Raw genomic sequence first — 26359 nt, forward strand, 5'->3', positions numbered from 1 at the left:
TTTCCCACACTGAGTCCTCTATGCTGAGATCAATGGAGTACAAAAGCTTCAGAGCCCTGAATGAACCATTACTGATGACTAAACACACTGAGTCTGACGTCACTCTCCATCTGGAGGAAAGTTTGAACATGTTGCTATAAAATCTTTCCAGGTTACATAGTACACTTACTTGGTAACACTTCATATAAATACACTTATGGAAAAATTACATACATTGCACATGTGATCATGTGAGTAATATGTGATCACTTGTGAAAAATATGTGAAAGTGCATTTCTGCATGTCATGCCATCATAGAAAAATAAATTCATACCTTACGTGCTTCTTTTAAGAATGTCGACCTTAGTCCACTTTGGAGACAAACAGTCAGGAAGCCATCTATAAAATGTCAATAAAATGTCAGGTGACTGACAATCTATCAAAAATGCATAGCGCAATTAAGAAGTGTGATTCTGCTCTCCCTGGCTTTCCCACACTTTTCCCATTGAGATGAAGCGCTGGACAATAGAAGTGTGTCCATTCAGATGCTAATGATCTGTGGGTAAGCAGATCCTGACAGGCTTCTTCACAAGTGTGCAAAGTCTTTATTATGCGTGGACTCAATACCTTTACAAATTCCTGAACATTCTCTATAACAAGCAGGAAAGCTGTTGATTTGGGCAAATGTTAAAATGTTTGTTTAAGAGAATGTTGTTAATTATTTTACAGTATTTTTGCATGACCTTGGACTGTCCTGTTAAATTAAGATCGCACAAATTACACAAATTGCATGTTGGTGCCTGAATTTCCTATTAACTTGTATACTAAAAATTACATCTAATAATATAAACTGTTTATTAATTTGCTATTTGTGGTCAATTTAATGCTTCATTAATGAAATGCTTCCTGAATATGCTGTTTGGAAAAGTAAAGGAGTAACAAGTCATTCATATTTTAATATTATTAGATTTCTAATATTATAAAAATTTCTAAAGCCTTATTATGTGTACTAGAGAAATATGTCCTGTCCAAAATCATTCAGTACCTTGGTTCCAAGCATGACAAATTGGGTTAGGGTTAGGGTTAGGGTTAGGGTTAGGGTTAGGGTTAGGGTTAGGGTTAATGACAAAGTGATTTGATTTTTTTTTTATTATTTCAGTATATATGAATGATTTTCTCATAGTTAAGAAAACATGTGATAACATATCACAACTTTCGCTTGAAGAGTTCTTCAAGACACATGGCACTCATAATAGAGCAGAGTTTAAACAACCTGTCTTTACAAAAGACACAGGAACCATTTCCAACAGCTAAAAGCTGTTAATTATAAAGATAATATTTCTCAACATTAATTAGCAAGAAATAGCAATAAAACATAAACTGTCTCAACAGATACTGTCAATAACAAAGTTTAGGTTTCATTCATAAGAGTACCATACAATAGGTACAAAATAAACCTTAATTAAGGTAAAAAGAATTAATTAATTTAAATGAAGATATTATCATGATAAATTGACACTAAAATTACATCTCATAGAAATGAAATTTGTAAGCTTAATAATTTTTTTTAAATCACAACGTGATTTCCTTCTTAGGCAATTAAATGCTTATATACATTCTGATTGACTATATAAATATAGTGTGTTTAATCAGAATGTATATAGTAAGTGCATTATCAGGTGTAAATGGGGACGAATGCCCTAAACATGATCAAACATGATCAAAAATAATCAAAATTTTGTAAAAGTAAAAAAGATTACACAAATATTATAAATAATATAAAAATGATATGTGTCCAAATAAGGACAAGGATGCACAATATTATTACAATGTTTTTCCTAAAATAGGAATAGCACGTAATATAACTCTTCATGAATTGAAAACAATTTATCTATTATATTTATGTCTAACATAGACATGCATTGTAAAAACTGCAGAGGCTGACACTGCTCCTAACAGGATTCTACCAGGTTTTTATGACTCAGGTATAATCTTGCTCATGCAGAAGTTGAAAAAAAAACTAAACAGTCCACATGGACTTGTGGTTCCAGCTTTTCGTCTTCAGTCTTGATCTTCTCTTTACCAGGGCCTCCAGAGGGCGCTCTTAACTGAACTCTTGTCTTTGCTGCTGATCTGCTGCTCTGTAGAGCTCAGCTGAGGCAGAACACTTTCCCTCCTGTTCTCATCTGAAGATGGCAGCAGGTTCTGGAAGTGGTTCAGCAGTTTTCTCTGGCTCTGTGTCTTCACCTCTTCTTTGGATAGGAAGTGGACAACCTCATGGACACATCTGGAGAAGCCTTGATTGACAGCTGCTGAGCTGGAGGAGAATGCAGACTGCTGCTGCTGCTGCTGTCGTCTCAGGAAGCTGACTGTCATCTCCAGGATATCTGCTTTCTCCAGCTTGGAGTCAGGTTCCTGGTGGAGGAACTGTGGAGCCAGGAGAGACTTCAGCTGCACAATGCTGCTGTTGATACGATCTCTGCGCATCTTTTCCACCATCGGCTTCCTCAGCTGCAAATAACACAGAGAAAATGTTTAGGCTTCATGAAATATGAAGAGTTATTGAGTAGATTGCAGGTAATTATAAGTAATTATAAGGTAATTATAATTGAAAGGAAGCAGGTACTTAATTTACCTTGTTGTTCAGAGGTAGATGCTCGTTTGAGATGGTCATTGCTGAAGTGATGGTTGGTGCCATGGCTGTGTCTCTGTGCTGTAGATCTCTCTGTGTAGAGTGAGTGTGATTAGTACTGGCTGCATCTCCTCTATTTATACTCCCAAATCTCCATATGAATGTGTGGGTCTTGGGCTTGTTGGAGTTTCTCACAGTTTGGAGCCAATGGGAGAGCTTGGACACTCAATGAGGAATGTAGGGCTGCCACATGCTCTGTGGTCTTCTAGCAGAGGACAATGTCCATGTCTCAGGGGAGCAGGAGGAGGAGTGGGGTGATGGAGATGGACTCACAGAACACTGTGAGAATCTGGGAAAGTGGTGACCCTGTAAAGAGAGCAGATCTGCTACCTGATGATGGGATCAATGTCACTGACAGAGCACACGCTCATCATCACTGCTCACACGTGTGGAGCCACACCACAGCTCTAATGATCTCATCAGCTTTCATCAGAGATCGGTTTCTATAATTTTAGCCTGGAATTATAGAAATTGTTTGATAAATCTGAAATATGAGACTAAGAATTAATAGACATAGACAGTACACTGTTAAAGGCAAGTATATTTAATGTCTTTATTAGAAATTAAATTAATTATATTAGGATATTTGGATCATATGGACACTTTCATCCAGAGTTTTAGGACTTTTTCCCAATGTTATCTCTAAGATCCAATGGGTAAAATATATACCACAGCTAAGTAGATATTTGAGATATATGAATTACCTTAAAATGAACTGTTCATAACCTAGCAGTCCAGATGTAGCAGATGTGTCAGGTGTCATGTCTTTGTCAGTCAGTATGAGTGTAGAGCTTGTCTGAGTTTCCCACACTGAGTCCTCTGTTCTGAAATCAATGGAGTACAAAAGCTTTAGAGACCTGAATGGACCATTACCAATGACTGAACACTGTGTGGTGGATTGTAAAGTGATGTCACTAACCATCTGGAGGGAAAAGTCTGAACATGTTGCTAGAGTTGTACCAGCTTTAATCTTTTTAGTTCTTTTATATGCTGAGTTTAAAAATCAGAATATAAAAACACGTTTAAATAATCAGTAGTGCTGTCTTGTCTATATCTTATTCATGAGTGAGGTAATGTTATGAAATGACATATTTACCAATAGTGCATTCTACTTTCAGTTTCCTTGTCTCACTCAAAAATGTAAGGGCAAGTTCTATTTAGCATGCTGACACCATTAAGAAGTGTGATTCTGCTCTCCCTCGCTTTCCCACACTTTTCCCATTGAGATGAAGCCCTGGACAATAGAAGTGTGTCCATTCAGATGCTAATGATTCAGTGGGTGACCAGATCCTGACATTCTTCTTCACAAGTGTGGTAAAGTCACATTGCCTAGGCAAGGAAGACTTAGTATGACTTAGTAAAACACTTTGTGGTGTGATGTTATATGAAAATAATCAAAGGCGGTGTTGTGTTGCACAGAGTGGAGGTATTTTTAGAACCTCAGAGTTGATTATCATCTAATAGCAGCACATCCCAAAGAGTTTTACTCATCTTATATCACAGTAATTTACCAACACTTACAATGGTTTGTTTATTAATGAACAATGCTACTAAATCATTAATAAATACATATTTGTAGTGTCTTGGTGTTTTATCAATTAATTAAGTTGATGCTATAAAATAACGTTCATTAGTAGAGGAGAGTGGAGTAAGATTTTATTAAAATGTTCATCCCTAGTTAGGCAAAAAAAGGAATAAATATTGGTCACAATTTCACAAAGTTTATCCTGTGTAATAAAAAAAATGGCAATGAGCCAGCTCAGAGCGAAAAGAGTAGACTCTAATTAATGAACTGAGCCAGAATTTCCTTCACTGTTAACTGAGCTCTATTGCGCCATGTGTGTGTGTGTGTGTGTGTGTGTGTGTGTGTGTGTGTTTCTCCCCTGTTTTTCCCACACACACTTTTCAAACAGTGTGTTCAATTAGGCAATAATCAATTTTTCTGATAGCCTGCTGTACCACATCATGGGTCTTAATTCCACATTTCTCATGCACCAAAGAGTTAAGTTATATGCTCAGTGTGAATGATGATCAAATAATTTCACAATTTATGCATTGCCTATATGAGCAACTTTTACAGGATACTCAAAGATAAAAGAAAAATATATTTAAACATCTATATGTTCCATCCTCACAGGTGAATTTATTCTATACTGTACTCTGAACCTTGAATATCCTAAATTCTTTGCAGTTTTTTATTCAAAATTTCTGTTTGATTAATTAAAATAGTCTGAATATGTTATCTGGAAGCATATTGCATTCTTTTTTCTTTCTTTATCATGGTTTCATGGCTTAATAATCTGCACAAAACAGGTAAGAGTAATTTTCACATTTTTATTTTTTCTTATTGTTGCAACTTTGCACTTGTTTATATAATATCTGAATAATTTTCTCACAGACAAGAACATTTGTGATAATATATCGCAACACTTACTTGAAGAAATCTTCAAGACACATGGCACTCATGATAGAGTAGAGTTTAAACAAGTTATCAGTCTTTACAAAAGACAATGGAGAAATTTCCAACAGGTGAAATATGCTAAATATGAACACACTATTTCTCAAATGAAATTAGAAAGAAATGGGAATCAAACAAAATTGTGTCAACAGATACTGTCAATGACAAAATCTATGTTTCATAAATATCATTTATATCATCAATTACCATACAATAGGTACATTTACCACACCATATTAACATATTGAAACACTGAAAGGTTAATATGATGTTTAAAAAAAACAAGAATCAAAATGATTGATCAAAATGGTATTACTTTCTCTGAAAGCATATAAGGTACATAGACCTTCTGTTTAAATCATAAAGTACACTGTGTACAGTCAGAATGTACACAGAAAATGTGTTGTCCATTAGATTATTGGACATATTCTCAAAGATGTGATCATATTAGATCAGAATATGCTCAGAATTTTGTAAAATCAAAAAATGATACAAAATTCATGTCTAATATAGAACTGCTATGAAGACATGACAATGCAAAACTTAAAGCTTTCCTAAAATGGAAATAGTATAAAAATACTTAAATTTAAAACAAATTCATTAAATCTGTTCATGTCTAAAAGAGACACAAAATGTCAAGATTGCTGGCATTTGTTGTTTCCAGGATCTCCATAGAGAAAACATCATGAAACATACTGATTCTTTCTCAAAAATGAAAGTTATAAGAATATTACCATAAGGCAACAAAGAAGTGTTAATTGTTAACAATTCATTATTCTCCTGCACAAGGAAAGGTTGAAAAAAATGAATAAAGTCCACATAGACTTGTGTTTTCTGCTTTGAGTCTAGAAAAAAACAGTCCACATGGACTTGTGGTTCCAGCTTTTCATCTTCAGTTTTGATCTTCTCTTTACCAGGGCCTCCAGAGGGCGCTCTTAACTGAACTCTTGTCTTTGCTGATGATCTGCTGCTCTGTAGAGCTCAGCTGAGGCAGAACACTTTCCCTCCTGTTCTCATCTGAAGATGGCTGCAGGTTCTGGAAGTGGTTCAGCAGTTTTCTCTGGCTCTGTGTCTTCACCTCTTCTTTGGACAGAAAGTGGATAACCTCATGGACACATCTGGAGAAGCCTTGATTGACAGCTGCTGAGCTGGAGGAGAATGCAGACTGCTGCTGCTGCTGCTGTCGTCTCAGGAAGCTGACTGTCATCTCCAGGATATCTGCTTTCTCCAGCTTGGAGTCAGGTTCCTGGTTGAGGAACTCTGGAGCCAGGAGAGACTTCAGCTGCTCAATGCTGCTGTTGATACGATCTCTGCGCATCTTTTCCACCATCGGCTTCCTCAGCTGCAAATAACAAAGAGAGAACATTTAGTCGTCTTGAACTATAAAGAACTACTGAGTAGAAAGCAGGTAATTATAAGCATTGAAAGGAAGCAGGTTGTTAATTTACCTTGTTGTTCAGAGGCAGGTGCTTGTTTGAGGTGATCATTGCTGAAGTGATGGTTGGTGCCATGGCTGTGTCTCTGTGCTGTAGATCTCTCTGTGTAGAGTGAGTGTGACTGGCTGCATCTCCTCTATTTATACTCCCAAATCTCCATATGAATGTGTGGGTCTTGGGCTTGTTGGAGTTTCTCACAGTTTGGAGCCAATGGGAGAGCTTGGACACACAATGAGGAATGTAGGGCTGCCACATGCTCTGTGGTCTTCTAGCAGAGGACAATGTCCATGTCTCAGGGGAGCAGGTGGAGGGGTGGGGTGATGGAGATGGACTCACAGAACACTGCGTGAATCTGGGAAAGTGGTGACCCTGTAAAGAGAGCAGATCTGCTACCTGATGTTGGGATCAATATCACTGACAGAGCACACGCTCATCATCACTGCTCACGTGTGTAGAGACGACACTTATTGTAATGGGATATAACAATTTAGATTAATTCTGATGTTCAATTTCTAAAAGAAAAACCACCATAACATATATATAAAGATAATCACTGGTTGTTGATAGTTACCACAAGATTCCTGTTAAACCTTGATGACACTTAACAATAATGAGCCAAGCTTTACAGTAATATTATCTCTAATTTTGGCTGCATCACTGTCTGTATTATGTTTAGCTGTTCTTATTGTTTTCTAATGCACTTTTCAATATGCTAGTACCGCGTTTATGCTAATGTGACCAGGAAAACTGTGTGGTAAAGTACACCCTCATAAGTGAATAAGTGTGTCTACTCCCTTGAGTGTACCCAAATATCCAGTGGGTGGTGGAGTTTAGGATGTTAATGACAATAGAGTGTGATTCTTCCCTCCTGAGCTTTCCCACACTCTGACTATTGAAAGAAAGAGTCAGAAACAATGGAAGTGTGCCTATTCACATGCAAATTTATCTTTCAGGCTAATCTTTAGAAAAGACAGTACAGTGTCTCCTCTGTTGTCCCTGAGGGCTCTACCCTTGTTCCTGCACACACTTAATATATTACTTTCAAAACAAGGTTTTACATTTTTGTTGTCATTCCTTATCAACAGGTCTTAATAACATGACACTTTAAAAATCTTCATTTGTAATTCTATGATCTTTTTGTAGATCTCATCTCAGACCTCATATTTCAGCACTATCCTAATAAAATAACTTAGACAGAGAACCTAAGATGTATTATCACCTAATTATAAAAATGATCTCCTGGATGAATGTAGCACGAGGAAGCTTCTAAACCTGAATGTCTTCTTTTAATTATATCATAAAAATCATCTGGACACAGAATTTCAGTGTTATCATCTTCACATTTATGGACCAATCATTCTTTTTTTTTTCATTTTTTTGGAAGATGAATCTTCCTCCAATAATAATTAGAAATTTGTGATTATATATCTTGAAAATACTGAAAATTGAAAAGTGTTTTGATAATCTACATTGTTGTTGAATATATCATGTAAGGAAACCACTTATAATAGAACAACGACTATACTTTTTATCCATTACTGAGGGTTAAAATTAATTATTTCACTAGTGTGGTACTTAATTTTTTTTATTATTCAATTTGTACAGTGAAGATTATTTGATTGGATGGAATTTATTTTAAAGAAATTTAAACTGAAATTTTATCCATAAACTTGCATGCTGTGTCTTTTCTTTTATCACTAGCAGGACTCCAGATGTAACAGATGTGTCTCATGTCGTGTCTTTGTAAGTCAGTGTGAGTTTAGAGCTCGTCTGAGTTTCCCACACTGAGTCCTCTGTGCTGAGATCAATAGAGTACAAAAGCTTCAGAGTCCTGAATGAACCATTACTGATGACTAAACACTCTGAGTCTGACGTCACTCACCATCTGGAGGGAAATATCCTTATTGGCTGAGATGTCCTGTTAACAGTCACATTTTATTATTATTTTTTAAAAGCTACTTTTTGCTTATTTTATATTTCCTTCTTTGTACATTTTTTCTTTAGCTTACTTTAATTTCCACATTTTGAAGTGAAACCTTCTTATTATTTTCGAAACATGTCCCTTGTGCCAAATTAACCTAGTGTCACGCAATTTATTTATACGTATTATACCAAGTAGGTGAGATTTTGCGAGATTGTATACAAAATAATTTATGAGAAAAACGTTCCTACATGTAACACTTAATGACAGATGAACAGTAGAAGTGCTTATTTTAATGGAAAACCAGCATCCAGAAGATTAATAGATTAAAAATATCAGTGAAATAGGTTTATGTTGAAAACCGAGCAAAATGAGCAACAGATGATCAAATAATATTTTTAATTAAAAAAATCTTTTTTGAAAATTGAGCACAGTCAGCAAATTAGCAGCTCTGTTATGATTGCACTCACAATTTTAATTAGACTGTAATTTGACAAAATTGATGCTACTTCTAATAATCTTACATTAAACCTCTGCTACCATAATCACAAGAAAAGATTGTTAAAAATAATTGTTTAAGTGAAACTCATTTTAAATGGGAACACAAGAAAATCAGAATAAAAAAAGTAAATGGAATTGATTAAAGAAAAGGCATTTTTAATTCAATGACAGTAATAGCACACTCATAAGAAAAAAAAAAAAAACCCTCAAGGGTTCTTCAGTAAGTTAAGGGTAGAAAACTTCCTAAAAACTTCTAGCTGGAACTTTTCTAATAGAGAAACACTCCCATGTAGGGTTCTACTTAGAACCTTTAAGGACTGATCCTGAATTGTCTTTTAATTTAGTTTACTTTTTCATTTCAAATGTCTAAAATGGACTAATATCATCTATGTTCATATATGAGGTCAATATATCCAACAACTATAGATATCATCTCTGACATAGCTTTGTGTTGGCCATCATTATTCTTATCATAATCATCAATAACATTCTTATAACTGCTTGTCCTCTGCTGTATCATTATCTACAATGCCTATTCTCTTTGTGAGAGTCTATAAGAAACATGGTTTGAGGTTACAGGTCGATGATTATGCTAATTATACTGTATCATTAAAATTGTGTGGTAAAGTTCACCCTCACATCCATAAGCATCTCTACTTTCCCTGTGTGCATCAAAACACTCAGTGGCTGGTGGAGTTTAGGACATTAATGACCATAGACTGTGATTCTTATCTCCTGAGCTGTTTTACACTCTGACCCTTGAAAGACATCAAAACATTCAAGGTTAGGTACTATACATGTCATGACAAAATTCATCACACATAAGGAAGTACTTTAGACATATTTTTATTTTTTCTTTCTGGTGCACTTTTGTGTTAGAGTTAAGGCAAGAGAATATGTGATAATATATCACAACAGTCACTTGAAGAATTCTTCAACACACATGGTGCTCATAATAGAGCAGAGTTTAAAGAGCTTGTCTTTACAAAAGACACACGAAACATTTCCAACAGCTAAAATCTGTTAAAAATAAAGATAATATTTCTCAAAAGAAATAAACGCGAATTAAACATAAACTGTCTCAACAGATACTGTCAAGGGCAAAAATGTATGTTTCATAATTAGCAGTACTGTACAATAGGTACACAATAAACCTTGGCTAAGGTAAAAACAAGTAAAGCTTCTCAAATGAAACAAAAAATAGCAATGGATAATCAACATGTAACATGATAAACTGACAATAAAATCTCATTTCAAAGAAATTAAATATAAAGCTTAATAATTCTGTGTTAATCAGAATGTGATCACCTTCATAGAAGGCATTAAATGCTTCTAGTTTACTATATAAATATAGTGTATTAACTAGAATGTGCATAGTATGTGTATTTCACACTAGAATTGGCAACCAATTCCCAAAAATGTGATCAAATCTGATCAAATATATTCAAAATATAATCAAAATACATAATCATATATAATAAAAATTAAAAAGAGAATACGAATGATAGTTCTAATAGAGAACAATAAATACTGTGTTTTTTCTAAAATGGAAACAGCAAACAGACGCTTCATGAACTGAAAACAATTCATCAGTATTATTTATGTTTAACATAAACATGCATTGCCAAGACTGCAGATCTTGACATTGCTCCTAACTGGATTCTACCAGCATCTTCATCAAGAATCTTTCTCATAGTAGAAAGGTATAAGTCTATTGCCATTAGACAATAATAAGATGTTACGCTTAACAGCTCAGTTATAATCTGCTTCACACAAAAGGTAAAACTTAAAGAAATAAGGTCCATTTTAACACAAAATCTTGTGTTTTCTGCTTTGAGTCTTGATCTTCTCTTTACCAGGGCCTCCAGAGGGCGCTCTTAACTGAACTCTTCTCTTTGCTGATGATCTGCTGCTCTGTAGAGATCAGCTGAGGCAGAACACTTTCCCTCCTGTTCTCATCTGAAGATGGCAGCAGGTTCTGGAAGTGGTTCAGCAGTTTTCTCTGGCTCTGTGTCTTCACCTCTCCTTTGGACAGAAAGTGGACAACCTCATGGACACATCTGGAGAAGCCTTGATTGACAGCTGCTGAGCTGGAGGAGAATGCAGACTGCTGCTGCTGCTGTTGTCTCAGGAAGCTGACTGTCATCTCCAGGATATCTGCTTTCTCCAGCTTGGAGTCAGGTTCCTGGTGGAGGAACTCTGGAGCCAGGAGAGACTTCAGCTGCTCAATGCTGCTGTTGATACGATCTCTGCGCATCTTCTCCACCATCAGCTTCCTCAGCTGCAAATACCAAAGAGAGAATATTTAGTCGTCTTGAACTATAAAGAGCTACTGAGTAGAAAGCAGGTAATTATAAGCATTGAAAGGAAGCAGGTTGTTAATTTACCTTGTTGTTCAGAGGCAGGTGCTCGTTTGAGATGGTCATTGCTGAAGTGATGGTTGGTGTCATGGCTGTGTCTCTGTGCTTCAGATCTCTCTGTGTAGAGTGAGTGTGATTTGTACTGGCTGCATCTCCTCTATTTATACTCCCAAATCTCCATATGAATGTGTGGGTCTTGGGCTTGTTGGAGTTTCTCACAGTTTGGAGCCAATGGGAGAGCTTGGACACACAATGAGGAATGTAGGGCTGCCACATGCTCTGTGGTCTTCTAGCAGAGGACAATGACCATGTCTCAGGGGAGCAGGTGGAGGGGTGGGGTGATGGAGATGGACTCACAGAACACTGTGAGAATCTGGGAAAGTGGTGACCCTGTAAAGAGAGCAGATCTGCTCCCTGATGTTGGGATCAATGTCACTGACAGAGCACACGCTCATCATCACTGCTCACACGTGTGGAAACACATCAAGCTCTAATGATCTCATCAGCTTTCATCAGAGATCGGTTTCTATAATTTTAGCACACGCTCATCATCACTGCTCACATGTGTTGAGCTGCTATTGAATCACATTCCACAATCAATGCCATTTATTTGAAAATATTGACAGTTTTATAAAGTTTGTTTCAACACTTGGCCTAATTGTATATGCTAAAAGACAAATGCAGAAGGTTAAAATGGTGTAATGTAATAATAGTAACACATACTATTTAATATTTTGGTACTTTTATGATACTCACTACTTACTAATTATTATTATCTATGTATTTCATAATTATTTCATAATTGTTTATGTCCATACTGTACTATTCAGTATGTCTCATTAGTTTTAAGTTACACTCAAAATGTTTACACAAAACACCTGTCCAGGTGTAACAGATGTGTCTCATGTCATGTCTTTGTCAGTTTGTGTGAGTTTAGAGCTCGTCTGACTTTCCCACACTGAGTCTTCTGTGCTGAAATCAATGGAGTACAAAAGCTTTAAAGACCTGAAAGGATCAGTACTGATGACTAAACACTGTGTTGTATTGTAGCTGAAGCCTAACATCACTCACCATCTGGAGGGAAAGTTTCCTATTGGTTAGTACTCCATGACTCAAATGTAGCATTTGAATCATTAAGAATAAATAAATTTGATAGTTAAAATGTCTTGCAATTATAGATTATACAGTTATATAACAGACAAGTGAAATAGGTATTTAAAAATGATTTTAAAAAAAGACCAACTTTTGGACAAATATCACAAACTGTTTACATTGATACAGCAGCATGCTGGTGGCCCATGGAATTAATGTTAATGACTAGTAAAACTGGGACTCTGCTTTCCTGAGCTTTCCCACACTCTCTTCAGTGAAAAGGCTCCAACGAACAATAGACGTGTGCCTACTTAAATGCTAATCAGCCCTACACACAGCTGGTCCCCACACCCCCAGGGCTGAAGCTTTTTAGATAACCATCTTGACCTTCCTTAACTGCACTGTAAGCACAGAAAATTCCCATCTGACATGCGTTTGCAGAAACAACAAACTCAATCAAAATACTGTTAGAGTTAGTTTTGCTGTGTTGTATACAGTATATTACTTTCATACATACAGTTCATACAGTTCATAGCTCAATATATATATAAAAAAAAAAGCATGCTTACATAGAGACAATGCTTTACACAATACTAATTAAACATACACTTCAGCTTAGCCAAGCAAAGGCTACTGATTACACAAATTATAATTGCATTATTAAGATACATTTTGATAAATTACTAATATGAGAATCTGGTTGGGAGATTGTTTCATATTTCATATGTACTTTGAATTAACATTATTTGTTTAAGCATATATATTATTATTATTATTATTATTATTATTATTATTATTATTATTATTATTATTATTATTATTATTATTATTATTATCAACCTATACAGTATATCATTATATAACAATGCAACATACACATACATTACACTGAGTAAAGAGTAAATATGGGAGCCTTTAGACTAGACTAGACTGCAAATTTTTTATTTTTTTTTTATTCTGTAACATAATTGTATTGCTATTCTACTGCACTTGAATTATCCTTTAAAATTCAGTATGGTCTAATTATAATTTTTTGTATACACCTGTCCATTGAACTGATGTATTTTAAAACACTACTAGAAGATTTAGGACCAGATTTAGCATTAGAACTGTTCAATATTCTATAAATAAAGATATAGAAGAAGATGTTTCAAAATCAATGCAGTTTGAAAAGTTGTATGCGATAAATTAAGAGAGAAAACAGTGAGCATGGATAAATGAAGCTGGCAATTAATTTGAGCATAGCTGTTGACCTGTTTTGTCCCATTTCGAATTGTTGTCAATTGTTTCTCCCAAATTATTATCATGAGGTATAAAATATATAAGATATATAGCATATGTGAGAACATTGCCTCCACTCACACACAATATCACACAGTAAAATAGCTTATTATGTTAACATTTTCTCCATTACATTCACGGACACACAATGAATATGAATAAGGGTGAAATAATATTTATTTCATAAGAACAAAGATGCAGACATAACAATCAACTGATTCAAAATAAAAAAAATTAACAAAATTTTGTCATTAAAATGATACATTGTATCTTTAGAAGTTAATTATACATTTTTTAGAGTGAACTGTGTCCTCCAGCAGACAGCACGCTCATTATTTCATTCTAAATATAACCGATTAACATCTCTCAATGAGAGCAAAAGAATATAGTTTTAAAATGTAGACGAATGCATAAACTGCATCCTGTACTTATTCCACAATTTTGCATATATTTATGGAATATTTTTGCTTATAATCTCCACAGGCAAGATCTTATCTTTCAAAAATCAAAAATCTTAAAACTTATAGGCTCAGGGTCATCCAGAGTGAAAGTGCCATTTTTTTCATCCGGAGTTGAGGTAGTTCAGAGTGTCTTTTTAAGTGCTGACCTCCTCATTGCTCTACTGTTCAAAAAACAGTGGTGTTACATCTTCTGTTGGGGATGGGCAAAGTCGGAGAATGTCCCGAGTACACCTGGAGTAGCCGCTGTGGAAAACCAAGGCCTTCTTCATGGTGAAGAACGAAACCGTCTTTTCCAGAAGATCAGAGGTGGGGATTCCATTATGGAGGTGTTCTTCGAGTGATGACTTCAGTTTCTCCACCTTGCTGAAACACTTTCTTTCCAAGCTGTGGAGTTTACACCTGCAAAAAATAGAGCACACATCACAATATTGCCTTGAATCTGCAAAATATGGTGTGCTGACATACTGGTATGACTGTGTACTGAAATAATAATGCATGAAATAGTTATACTGTTCAGTTGAGGCATACCGGTACAGATGATATCACAAAAAATAATCATTTCATTTTATATAATAGCTCTGGTGAATGTTCAATTCTAATGGGTTAGACAGTGTTGATGCGTTTCTATAACAGCAGGGCTTGTACAGTATTTACAGCTGCAAAGTTTAATATTACTTTAATTAATTCACAGGAACTTATTTCATGAATGTTCTACATTAAATGTAACTACATTAATTGTAACTATAAATGGATAAAAAGTATGATTGATTCTTCTTTATTTAATAAAAAAAATGTAATCATTGCCATATGATATAAGAGGAATAAAACATGGCATGCTGTTATAGGAAAATAATTAACTTTGCTGCTTTGGGTCAAGCCTCACAACGCCACCATATTGTTAAGTATTTTCCTTTAACAGCACGTCCCCAAATACTTTATTTCCTACATAAGGTATGACATACGCTATATTCACATTTTTAAAAACAGTACAGTTATGTCTTATGGAACAAATATAACAGATGAAATTTTTAGAAAACTGTATACATGTATGTATACGGTAGTTTCTATAAATTTCCCAAAATAATTTAATAGATATTTTTGTTGTTGTTGTTTACCGTTAATTGCAAGCAGATGATGATTTTCTGAAAAATGTCATCCTAATGCTGTATCCCAAAAATCCCCAAAAAAAGTGTGAAGAAAGAGAATCTATTTGAAAGTACCTGGCATGATGAATGTTGTCCTGAGGCGTGATGTCCATGTAGGCAGGCATGTTTGATGCTAGCTTCGGTGCTTGAGAGTCAAGTCCGGTTCTTCTTAGAGCACAGGCCCTGTAGGGTTCAGTTCAAATCTGGCTTCTATCTCCCGATCATGCTTGTATTTATACCGAAGTTTGTCTGGGTCCAGCCAATGAGAGCATCAGAAAATAAACAATAGTCTGCTCATAGGTCTTTGGTCCGTGGTACTCTGATGGGACACTTCAGTGGACAGGTGGGACGTTCTCTTCTCTGCCATCTGGCATCGGGGTCACACTTACTTCACTGTGGGAAAATGACTAGGGGCATGAGCATCCAGATTTTCCCAAGTTCCCACACTGTGATTAGTGATAAGGATTGAGGGTAGATGTGCATATCTTCTGTAAGCAGTGAGTTCAAAAGCACCAATATTTGCAAAATTACATCAAATAATTAGTTAGTGTTACCATCCATTTGCTATTCAGTGGATACGGTTTTTCTTATGACCCACATGCTCTATAAGTGTGTATACTAAAAAAAACAGATTTTTACTCTACATTGGTATTTAAAGGAATACTCAAGGATTTCAGAGTTTAGATACAGTCCATTTGGTTCCAATCCCTCACTCTGGTAGCTGATCATTCCTGTGAGAGCGGACACACTTCTATTGTGTGAGGGATTTAATGTGATGAATGCTGAAGTGTGGGAAGCCGTGTGCCTCTGCGACTCCCACCAGCTTGGAGCAGACGAGGGGTGTGTAACTGGGGCGTTCTCAGCTTACTACTGATGGACAGCTGTGAGTGTGTGTGTGTGTGTGTGTGTGTGTGTGTGTGTGTGTACCAGACTGTGTGAAATATAAGCCTGGGAACATGTAACATACGGAGATCTCTCAACTAGATATTATTTACCATATTTTTGATGAAAAACTGCACTCTTGCTACAAATTGCATCTTTTCTACATTTATGTTGTGTCTTTTACCTGAGAAAGTGAATGTAGTGAAGCTTTCAAAATCATTTCAGGTGCATAACTGGACCTCAAAGATCACAGTTGTATCTTTAGACGGCCTAGAGAATGTAATGCACATTTAAAACTGATTTCAGATATACAGCATAATTAGACACTAAGTAAGGAATAAAACATGACAGAGCTTGGTGTAATAGGAGCATAATTAATGATGGGCTGGTATGGAGTGGTGATTATTTCCCTATAACAGCATGTCCTGAAGTGTTTATTCCTCTTATACTGCAGCATTTTGTCAACAGTTACACAATTTTTATTCAGTAAGTCATTCATAAGAATGTCACATCATACTTTTTAATCAGTGAAGAGGTACATTTAATATTGTGGAACATCTGTGCAACAAGTGAGTTCCTGTTATCACTTACGTTGTAGCAGCTATACACAGTCGTTCTCTCATCAGCCTCTCTTCTTTCCCTCACTCTTGAAGTTAATAAGACTAAGCCATCTTACTGAGAAAGTGCAAAGCCGTCTGTCCTGAAGACTTTCCTATGTTAGAAAACGTAATGTTCCAGTTTTACGTCTAACTGTTACAAAGTGCTGACACTGAAGACTCCTTCCATAGATAAGCCATAAAGATAAACTTCACCTTATCAACAATTATGTTTGTTTATAAAATAAAAACACCTCTTTATTTCATTTAGTATTAGGTTTAGATTATGTAGAATGTCCACCATACAAGCTGTCTTAATATCTAAATGTCTTAATATTTACATTCAGTGTCATAGAAAATAAAGTGATACATATCACTTTAGATAGATAAACTTTGGAACATACAAGGTGGCACGTGTGTGCAGTGATGATGAGCGTGTGCTCTGTCAGTGACATTGATCCCAAAATCAGGCAGCAGATCTGTCACCACTTTCCCAGATTCACACAGTGTTCTGTGAGTCCACCTCCATCACCCCACCCCTTCACCTGCTCTCCTGAGACATGGACATTGTCCTCTGCTAGAAAACCACAGAGCATGTGGCAGCCCTACATTCCTCATTGTGTGTCCAAGCTCTCCCATTGGCTCCAAACTGTGAGAAACTCCAACAAGCCCAAGACCCACACATTCATATGGAGATTTGGGAGTATAAATAGAGGAGATGCAGCCAGTACAAATCACACTCACTCTACACAGAGAGATCTACAGCACAGACACACAGCCATGGCACCAACCATCACTTCAGCAATGACCATCTCAAACGAGCACCTGCCTCTGAACAACAAGGTAAATTAACAACCTGCTTCCTTTCAATGCTTATAATTACCTGCTTTCTACTCAGTAGCTCTTTATAGTTCAAGAAGACTAAATGTTCTCTCTTTGTTATTTGCAGCTGAGGAAGCTGATGGTGGAGAAGATGCGCAGAGATCGTATCAACAGCAGCATTGAGCAGCTGAAGTCTCTCCTGGCTCCAGAGTTCCTCCACCAGGAACCTGACTCCAAGCTGGAGAAAGCAGATATCCTGGAGATGACAGTCAGCTTCCTGAGACGACAGCAGCAGCAGCAGTCTGCATTCTCCTCCAGCTCAGCAGCTGTCAATCAAGGCTTCTCCAGATGTGTCCATGAGGTTGTCCACTTCCTGTCCAAAGAAGAGGTGAAGACACAGAGCCAGAGAAAACTGCTGAACCACTTCCAGAACCTGCAGCCCTCTTCAGATGAGAACAGGAGGGAAAGTGTTCTGCCTCAGCTGAGCTCTACAGAGCAGCAGATCATCAGCAAAGAGAAGAGTTCAGTTAAGAGCGCCCTCTGGAGGCCCTGGTAAAGAGAAGATCAAGACTCGAAGCAGAAAACACAAGTCTATGTGGACTGTTTTTTACTTTTGTGTGAGCAAGAGTATAACTGAGTAGTTAAAACTTAACAGTATTTGAAGAACTGTTTTTCTCCAAAAAATCCTTCATACATTAATTCTTAATATGCTTTTTGAAGGCGCAGATTGTTTGCTGTGTATAATATACATTTCTGTTTTAAGAAATGATGGCATCCATCTGGAAATCTACTTTCATATAATATACTCTATGAGTGCCTTATTCAATTATTTATAGAGATACTATATATGTTCTTTTTTATATCTAACCACAATATAAGTGGTTCTTGTTTTGAATGACCATTGAAAACTACTTTGTCAGTAAAATATGTTAATCTGCTAATTGCAAGATTATTTGCTTTATCTCAATATGCATTTGTCTGAAGAAATGATGGCATCTTTCTCCCCATCTGGGAATCTACTTAGTACAAAAATTCTGCTTTATGCTGAATTATATACTCTATGAGTACTTTTTTAAAGTGTTTTTTTTTTTACTTTCATTTTTGTAATATCTAACCACAGTGTGGTTCTTGTTTTGACCACTGCAAATGTATGTAAACCTTTTATATAGGTTTTGTTCTTTGTAATTGTATAACTTAACTCAATATTTGAAGTAGATGACATTGCATCAATGAATTTGTGTGTACAGCATTGTTTGTACTGATGGTTATTTGGGGAAAGAGAATAAATAATTTAACTGTCGATGGGTTCAGACTCACATATATTATTCTCCTAATTATGTATCTCTCCTATTAATAATTCAGTAATTACTAAATAACATGCTTTGGTATAAATAACACTAACGATAACCTATAAGGAAATAGTTTAGTATCCTTTGTTTGCAAGTGTAGAGCCATTAACTTTCAACTGCTCATCTTATATTCTATTCTTCATATGTATGTGGATAAAATAGTCTGAAGAACGACCATTTAACATTTAATTTAGTGAAGCTTAAAATTATAGCTTAACATTACACAGCAATTTTCTGTTATGTAAATAAATGCTTCAAGCCAAGGGTTAAATTTAAATACAGGGAATGTTTATTAAGTGATTTCAATTACAACATGACACCAAAAAAGATCCATGCTGAATTCGAGAGTTGGGGTTTGAATCATAGCACACGCCTTCACAAAAGACAACAATAACATCCGAGAAATAAAAAACGGACACTTTTTTGCCGTACAACACAGCTTCCCAGGGCTGGTCTTGGAGTACCCCCTGTCCTGAATATTTTAGTGCTCTAACACACCAGATTCAACTCAGGAAGGGCTGGTAATTGGCTGATGAGGTTGAAGTGGAGTGAACATTAAAATGTGCAAGGGGTACTCCAGGGCCAGGGTTGAGAACCTGTTGCATACACTGTAGACAAATTAAGTAACAAATAAAACTAGATCAGTTCTAGTACATGCAAATGTTGCACAAAATTACAAAGCAACAACAACAACAACAACAACACTAAATTGCTATAAGATGTTAAAAGATGTGAAGTGATAAATAGGAAGCTGGACTGCACATGCCGTTAGTTTTTCTTCCACGGTCTCCATAGTGCCACTCGGTTCCTGGATGCTGTTCGTTTCAGTGATCTGTAAGCAAGATGGCTGTGATTTGGTAACATCGAGCCCAGCCTCAGGCTCATCCTCTGCAGCACATAGAAACGTTTGATTTCTTCTCGGTCTTTGGGTGGCAGGTGAGCATGCAGAGACACATGCCGCAGCATCTCGTGCAAACACTGAGAGAACCCACGTGCAAAACTCGAATTTGCGCGTGAAAACACCTTCTGCCTGAGCAACGTCATGGCCAACTCTAAAACGTCGGCTTTCTCCAGGGTGACAGCCTGCTCTTCAGGTATCTGCATGATGGGACAGAAAATCATCCTTAGCTGCTCAATGCTGCTGTTGATTCGGTCTCGGCGCATCTTCTCTGCCAGGACTTTACGATGCTAAGAAGGAGAAATGGGGAAAAACTTTAGGATACTTTTGACTTGGAATGGAAATTCACAGAAAAATCACATGCAGTTATAAGTTTTTCATTTTGTCATTATGTGAGTAATATGAGTTCCTAAGCTGCATTTCACTGATACTGCATTCTAAAATTGAACTCAAGTCATGTGAAGAATGTGTGCTCACATGAGAAAAAGAATTATTCCTACAAGAAAATCACATTTAAATAAAGAAACCACGTGCCCTACATGTGAAAAATTTTATGTGAAAAAATGAATTGCATGTCACAATAAAAACACGTGCAATACACATGAAAAATGTACGAAACATACCATATCTGTGGTTATTCACATAGAAATTCATACACAAATTGTGTTACACAAAAAAACATGGTGCATTAGCTATATTTCTTTTAAAATGTAGGCAATCTTACACTTATGGTCAATTTCAAAACCAGACCCATAAAGAAATCAGCAGAATATAGGAAGAATGTCACTTTAGATATTATAAATTAAAGTTTTGTTTACAGCATATCAATTAAAAATGTTGCACGAGGAAAACTGAGACCATGTTATTAGACTTTTGCAGATTTATTGCGTAAAAAAAATGAACTGCGTGCACATGTTCCTGCCCCTGATTTTGAGAAAAACAGATATCTATCTATTAAAAAAAAAAAAAAATCCTTGCAGCTTTTTCAGTCTTCTCTACTTACTCTATTTTCTGTCCTCGCGCGTGCAAGATCCACGTTTGTACAAATGGGTTGCATTTCTTTCCTAACCAACAAAACAAACCCCAGACTAAAAAAACGAGCATGCATGCACGTGAGTCTGTATTTATACCCAAAATAACGACCCCAGAAACACGAGACTTGGCTTCTTCCCACGCCGACGGATAATTAAAGGAGAACAAAAACACAGCAGTGATGCCCCCGGTTTGTCTTGTGTTCTAGCTACTTCCTCTCCCACGATGGGAACCGACACGGGTCTATAAAGTGTTAAAAGTGTGCCTGAACACCTGCTTAGACGCCATGCATGTTGCGCTCACAAGTTCGCCATGTAGGCGCGAGGCAGTAAAGTCTCCAAGCCACGCTTCACTTCACGCCGTCTTTGATCCTGCAACTTGTAATGGCCTTGTCTTTGCTTTGAAACCCGACCCGTGCTTCTCATTCTCATTCCTTCCTGCATCAGTTATCAAAATGTTTTTGTGCAACCTTGAATCAACTTTTAAACGAAGTTAATCACATGGATTTAATGCACGCGCCATACTTAATCAGCAGCTTCATCAGGCATGGCTAACATCACACCTTACACACCTGAACATTAACCAGACACCTAAATTCTGCTTTGGAAAAGGAACTATTGGTAACACTTTCTATGAAGCTCATGCTCATAATGAATTATATTCCTATTTATAATCATTTATAAGCAAGTATTACTCTTCTCTAAATACATTTATAAAGACACATCAGGATCTATACATCATTATAATACAGTTATACTTACATTTATATTATTGTTATAATTACTTATAAGTGATGCACTTGCTTTTTCATTGCCCATGCTCATAATGCATAATACACTGAGTTATAAGTATTAATTAATCATTAGTCTTAATTAATTAATCATTAAAGATTAGTCTTGTGGTTCCATGAATGTATTTATGATGCTGAATCTTTATAAATACATTCATGGAACCATAGGACTGACTAATAATAATAATAATTATAAATCGGTGTATAATGCATTATGAGCATGGGCATTGAAAAAGCAAGTGCATCACATAAGTAATTATAACAATAATTTAAATGTAAGTATAACTGTTCTTATAATAAAGTATAGCTCCTGATGTGTCTTTATAAATGTATTTATAGAAGAGTAATACTTACTTATAAATAATTATAAATGGGTCTATAATTCATTATGAGCATGGGCTTCATAGAAAGTGTTACCGAATTATTTAGTGTTTAAAGGACTTTCATGACTATTTCCTCTCTCTATAGGTTAAGCATAATACACACATTTACACATTTAGAGCTTTGTGTATTCTAAATAATCAAATATGCATATGGTATTATTTAATTTCATATTGAACATAAAATATTTCATTTCATAAACATAACACATTTTCATGAACATAACACATATCACTGTCCAAAAAAATTGATTAAATCTATTAAGATGTCTGTTAAAACATTCGTTTAAATTGCTTCAAGAATGAGATTATCATTTTATGGGTCAATAAATAGCTACTTTCAAAATATTTTTCAATCATTGTGAAAATCAGAAGGTTGGTTTCTGTTATGTGGCAACACTATAACATTAATTTCTAATGTAATATATTAAAATGTTATTTTAAATATTTCAATGTTAAATATATTAAACATATTAAACTGATAGAAGCTGATGTAGCATAATATGTATTGACTAAATATTGATTGACTAATGGAAGCCTGAATGGCTTGATTTGATTTGTCGAGGACGCTTCACTCATTGGCCTCTGAGTGTGGGAAACCTAATCCTGCCTGGGACTCATGCCTTTGTAATGCTAATGCGCTCCTATAAATAGGGCAGAGAGGGATCCTCACTCCAGACCACATCTGACTCGCTCTCCTCAGAGCAACACAACTCTCCTTCTGAAACGATGGCTCCTACCTACATGCCTTCCGCTGACTACTCAAAGCTTTCCAACAAGGAAAAACATAAAGTAAGTATCTCTACTACTGTATATTCAACTACGTAAACTTATTGCTTTGAAATTTGTTCTATTTTCACGAAGTGAACAAGTTGCTAACAGAATTTCTCTTTCCTTTTTTTAGCTAAGAAAACCAGTGGTGGAAAAAATGCGCCGTGATCGCATCAACAACTGCATCGAGCAGCTTAAGGTGATGCTGGAGAAAGAATTCCACCAGCAAGACCCCAACACAAAGCTGGAGAAAGCTGACATTCTGGAGATGACTGTCGTCTTCCTGAAGCAGCAGCTGCAAAGCCAGATCTCAGCTCCTCAGAAAGCTCACTGTGACGGTTACTCTCAGTGCTGGAGGGAGACCGTCAACTTCCTGTCTGCCAAATCCAAACTGGACGTGACACTTCAGCATCTCAACCGCTGTCAAGAAGACCAGAGAGCACAGAAAGATTTCCCAGTGTCTCCACGTTCCTCCCAGATCCACCAGGCTCCAGTCAAGCAGGAGATCAGCGTAAACAGAGCTGTGTGGAGGCCTTGGTAGAGACACTGAGCACTTTGACTCTCTCATGTTAACCAGATGGTAGTTTCACCATCAATAAGTAGGAGTGTATTTTCCATTCCAGTGATTCAGATCATTTTCTCATGTTGGGTTTTGATCAGAATTCTAAATGTATGTTTATTATATGTCCTCCCTATGGGTGGGGCAAGGTTATCAATTAACCTCTGTTATTTATCTTCATATTGAAGAGTTACACATCTTCTGATTTGTCTTAACTCCAGTTATTTATTAAATTATTCTAATTAACTGTATTTGTTACTTTTTTATATATATAAAAGTTTTGAGTATGTATTTCTTTTTTACTTAATGTTGCCTTAAATGTGACTATGAATAAATTCACTAAATATATTCCTTGCCTTGGTTTGTTCATGCATTTATTAGGCTTTACATATCATTAGATAAACAACACTTCAGCTGTTGCTCCTCCATGGTCAAACAAAACCCATGTGGTTACATTAGAAGCAGTTAAACTGGTCAATTTGTAATTTATTGTAATTAATGCAAAGCCATTTACACTTGGTTTTACTTCAATGGCCACGATCATTTACATTTCTGTCACACAGCAAGCAGTAAATCTTGGGCTGCATATGAAGGCCACATTGTGAAGAATTACAACTGAAATGGAAATTAATGGATTAGGATTTTCTTTGGTAAGATTTCAGTATGGCAGTTGACATCTAAGTCACAGATATATTCTATAGTATATTATTCTTACAACAGTCCTATGCACAGTATTAAATTGTTTTTGATGCCTCCTGTAGAGAAGATACTCTGCATCATCACTTAACAATATTAATCGTTTTTAAAGAACATTTATTCAAATCCTATTCAATTAACCTTAGAAACTGGAGTATCAATTACAGGCCTACTTATGAAAAGCTAGCAGCTGGCTGTGATAAAGACTAGTAGCCAAAAACTCAGCAAGAAAGCTGCTGTTTGGCCATTTCTTTTAAGATTTACATTTACAGTATATAAGACTGAAAATGTTGAAAATGTCTCCTATTCCAGTTAGTTCACAAATATTTTCCCATCTGTTGTTACATAGGATTAGGGCATGTGCACGCGTGTATAGACACGTGAAGAAAGCATGAGCTCACAGGACTGTGAGAAAGACAGCCTTAATGGCCCTGTCTATACACTAGAGCCCTGATAGTCAGTGTATGCCGTCAGCTCTGGTTTCATCAGACAGCTGGTGAGCTCGATGGATACGGGCCGTGTTTCTCGGCACATGTGTGGGGCCGGCTTCTCACAGGATTTCCCACACTCCTGAGACAGTCTTGCCTTTCAGCGCAGACACAAAGGAAGTGTGCCGCGCTAAATTATCCATTAGGCATGGTGGTGTGAATTCTGACCCTCCACCACCTCTGATTCACAGCTTCCCCAGGGAGAGACCTGTAGGCTTCTTAAAATCAACTTGTTGAAGAGATTAGTTAATATTGATTGAATATATGAAAGGAATTGTAAGATCTGTGTCTCACATTTGGCTGCCGTATTCCTTTGGTTTCACAGGACATCAAATGAAGATTAGAAAGCAGACAAACACACACAGTTAGTACGATATACTGACTAGGCCAAGGATGTGTTGTAAGAACTTTGCATTTTATATATATATATATATATATATATATATATATATATATATATATATATATATATATATATATATAGACAGTATATATAGTATACTGTACATGCACATTTATATATTTGTACATGTATACATATATTCTATATAATGTACAGTATATGAATGCTTTAATGCAGAATGATGCTCAAGTGAAGCAGAGTCCAATCAAAACATATATCTATTACAGGATCTAATAAGCTAAACTGTTACAGAAAAAGACATGTGAGCTTGATCTCATGAAAAAAAAAGATGTTGTTGGCTTTGGTTTGACTTCCGTATTGAAATGATATAATGACGTTGATAGTGCAGTACCTTTACAAAAGCCAGAAGAACATTTATCTATACACTCATAAAAATCTACTTAGTATTGCATAGTGATGATATTGCATAGTCATGGTGTTGACTCAGAGTCAGAATCAGATTCAGAGTCTGGTGTTGTTTATGGCTAGTGATTTGGTAGATAGTAACTTTTGTTAGAGTGACTAAGAGCACTGGCACACTTTTCACACTGTCACACGTGCGAACACAGAATTGCTGTCACAAGTCTTTTGTCTAACAGGACGTCGGTTAGTGGGATTAGAAGGCAGAAGAACACACAAAGGAAACACACTACAGGAGAGACCTGTGGTTCTCAAAGGGGTGTCTGAAGACCCACAGAAATATGTGATGTTGCCAAGAAGTTTAATATTGTCATTATTTTATGATATTACAGTGGTGGAGATTATGATAAACTACTAGCAAAGTTATACCTGTATTTATAGTTATTATTTAATAACTACAGTTATATGCACAACTTACTGCTCACTTGAATGGGTTTAATCTAAAGCCCAGTAACTTAATAGCAAGCATAAATAATGTCAACTTTATTCAAGTGTAAGTTTATTAAAGATTAGGAAAAGTGGGGTTAATATTAGACAAAATGTTCAAATACTGTATGATACAACATTTTATCACAGTGAGATTTTTGTTTTTTTGTTCTGTGCATGGAAAGAAGAAATACAAACCTGTAATGGCTCCAAAAAAAGTACGATGCTATACATTTCCCTGGTGTGTATATTATTTGATTAGTTAGATTATATTCTAACTAATCAAAAGATAAAAGATTGATGCTATAGAAAATGCACTGACACACTTTTCTCGCTCTCACACCTTTACATGGAAATTGTTTTACACACCTGTGGCTACAGTATGTGGCATGTGCCTTTACTGTTGTGTGAAGCCTTTGGTCTCTGTCAAGTTGTCAGTTGTATTAAGAGACAGCCACCACCCCCTTTCCCCCAAAACACACACACACACACACACACACCGTTTCTATGTCCTAACCCCC

General features: G+C 36.1%; 6 protein-coding genes across 6 annotated transcripts; 2 read left to right on the forward strand and 4 right to left on the reverse strand.

Moving 5' to 3' along the window:
- Positions 1-1106: 1106 nt before the first annotated feature.
- LOC117599880 (transcription factor HES-5) lies at positions 1107-2863 on the reverse strand. Its single transcript, XM_034314039.2, is given in 2 exon segments — positions 1107-2490; positions 2615-2863. Coding segments are annotated over 2 exon segments (681 nt in total). The 3' UTR covers positions 1107-2058.
- A 2128-nt stretch (positions 2864-4991) lies between these two features.
- Positions 4992-6847, reverse strand: LOC128317081 (transcription factor HES-5-like). Its single transcript, XM_053226911.1, has 2 exons — positions 6578-6847; positions 4992-6471 (listed from the first exon to the last, which is right to left on the reverse strand). The coding sequence occupies exons 1-2, from the start codon at positions 6818-6820 to the stop codon at positions 6040-6042; spliced, it is 675 nt and encodes a 224-aa protein (XP_053082886.1). The 5' UTR covers positions 6821-6847; the 3' UTR covers positions 4992-6039.
- A 3731-nt stretch (positions 6848-10578) lies between these two features.
- Positions 10579-11638, reverse strand: LOC113538045 (transcription factor HES-5). Its single transcript, XM_026932862.3, has 2 exons — positions 11375-11638; positions 10579-11268 (listed from the first exon to the last, which is right to left on the reverse strand). Exons 1-2 carry the CDS (start codon positions 11621-11623, stop codon positions 10840-10842), a joined length of 678 nt encoding a protein of 225 aa, XP_026788663.3. The 5' UTR covers positions 11624-11638; the 3' UTR covers positions 10579-10839.
- A 5760-nt stretch (positions 11639-17398) lies between these two features.
- Positions 17399-18392, forward strand: LOC113537832 (transcription factor HES-5). The gene is made up of 2 exons (XM_034314375.2): positions 17399-17647; positions 17754-18392. Exons 1-2 carry the CDS (start codon positions 17399-17401, stop codon positions 18180-18182), a joined length of 678 nt encoding a protein of 225 aa, XP_034170266.2. The 3' UTR covers positions 18183-18392.
- A 491-nt stretch (positions 18393-18883) lies between these two features.
- LOC113538081 (transcription factor HES-5) lies at positions 18884-21446 on the reverse strand. Its single transcript, XM_026932907.3, has 2 exons — positions 20877-21446; positions 18884-20163 (listed from the first exon to the last, which is right to left on the reverse strand). The coding sequence occupies exons 1-2, from the start codon at positions 20979-20981 to the stop codon at positions 19744-19746; spliced, it is 525 nt and encodes a 174-aa protein (XP_026788708.1). The 5' UTR covers positions 20982-21446; the 3' UTR covers positions 18884-19743.
- Positions 21447-22763: 1317 nt separating this feature from the next.
- her15.2 (hairy and enhancer of split-related 15, tandem duplicate 2) lies at positions 22764-23753 on the forward strand. Its single transcript, XM_026932887.3, has 2 exons — positions 22764-22867; positions 22980-23753. The coding sequence occupies exons 1-2, from the start codon at positions 22805-22807 to the stop codon at positions 23385-23387; spliced, it is 471 nt and encodes a 156-aa protein (XP_026788688.2). The 5' UTR covers positions 22764-22804; the 3' UTR covers positions 23388-23753.
- The last annotated feature ends 2606 nt before the right edge of the window (positions 23754-26359 follow it).

The sequence above is a fragment of the Pangasianodon hypophthalmus genome, chromosome 20, assembly GCF_027358585.1.
Source record: "Pangasianodon hypophthalmus isolate fPanHyp1 chromosome 20, fPanHyp1.pri, whole genome shotgun sequence".
In the NCBI taxonomy this organism is placed as follows: domain Eukaryota; kingdom Metazoa; phylum Chordata; class Actinopteri; order Siluriformes; family Pangasiidae; genus Pangasianodon; species Pangasianodon hypophthalmus.

Excerpts from the sequence above, each read along its gene's own strand:
- LOC128317081 (XM_053226911.1), bottom strand. The coding sequence starts at position 6,820 with ATGTGGCAGCCCTACATTCCTCATTGTGTGTCCAAGCTCTCCCATTGG. Across the intron at positions 6,472-6,577 it reads ACCTGCCTCTGAACAACAAG|CTGAGGAAGCCGATGGTGGA; the intron begins GTAAATTAACAA and ends TGTTATTTGCAG.
- LOC113538045 (XM_026932862.3), bottom strand. The coding sequence starts at position 11,623 with ATGTGGCAGCCCTACATTCCTCATTGTGTGTCCAAGCTCTCCCATTGG. Across the intron at positions 11,269-11,374 it reads ACCTGCCTCTGAACAACAAG|CTGAGGAAGCTGATGGTGGA; the intron begins GTAAATTAACAA and ends TGGTATTTGCAG.
- LOC113537832 (XM_034314375.2), top strand. The coding sequence starts at position 17,399 with ATGTGGCAGCCCTACATTCCTCATTGTGTGTCCAAGCTCTCCCATTGG. Across the intron at positions 17,648-17,753 it reads ACCTGCCTCTGAACAACAAG|CTGAGGAAGCTGATGGTGGA; the intron begins GTAAATTAACAA and ends TGTTATTTGCAG.
- LOC113538081 (XM_026932907.3), bottom strand. The coding sequence starts at position 20,981 with ATGCATGCTCGTTTTTTTAGTCTGGGGTTTGTTTTGTTGGTTAGGAAA. Across the intron at positions 20,164-20,876 it reads GCGCGAGGACAGAAAATAGA|CATCGTAAAGTCCTGGCAGA; the intron begins GTAAGTAGAGAA and ends TCTCCTTCTTAG.
- her15.2 (XM_026932887.3), top strand. The coding sequence starts at position 22,805 with ATGGCTCCTACCTACATGCCTTCCGCTGACTACTCAAAGCTTTCCAAC. Across the intron at positions 22,868-22,979 it reads CCAACAAGGAAAAACATAAA|CTAAGAAAACCAGTGGTGGA; the intron begins GTAAGTATCTCT and ends TCCTTTTTTTAG.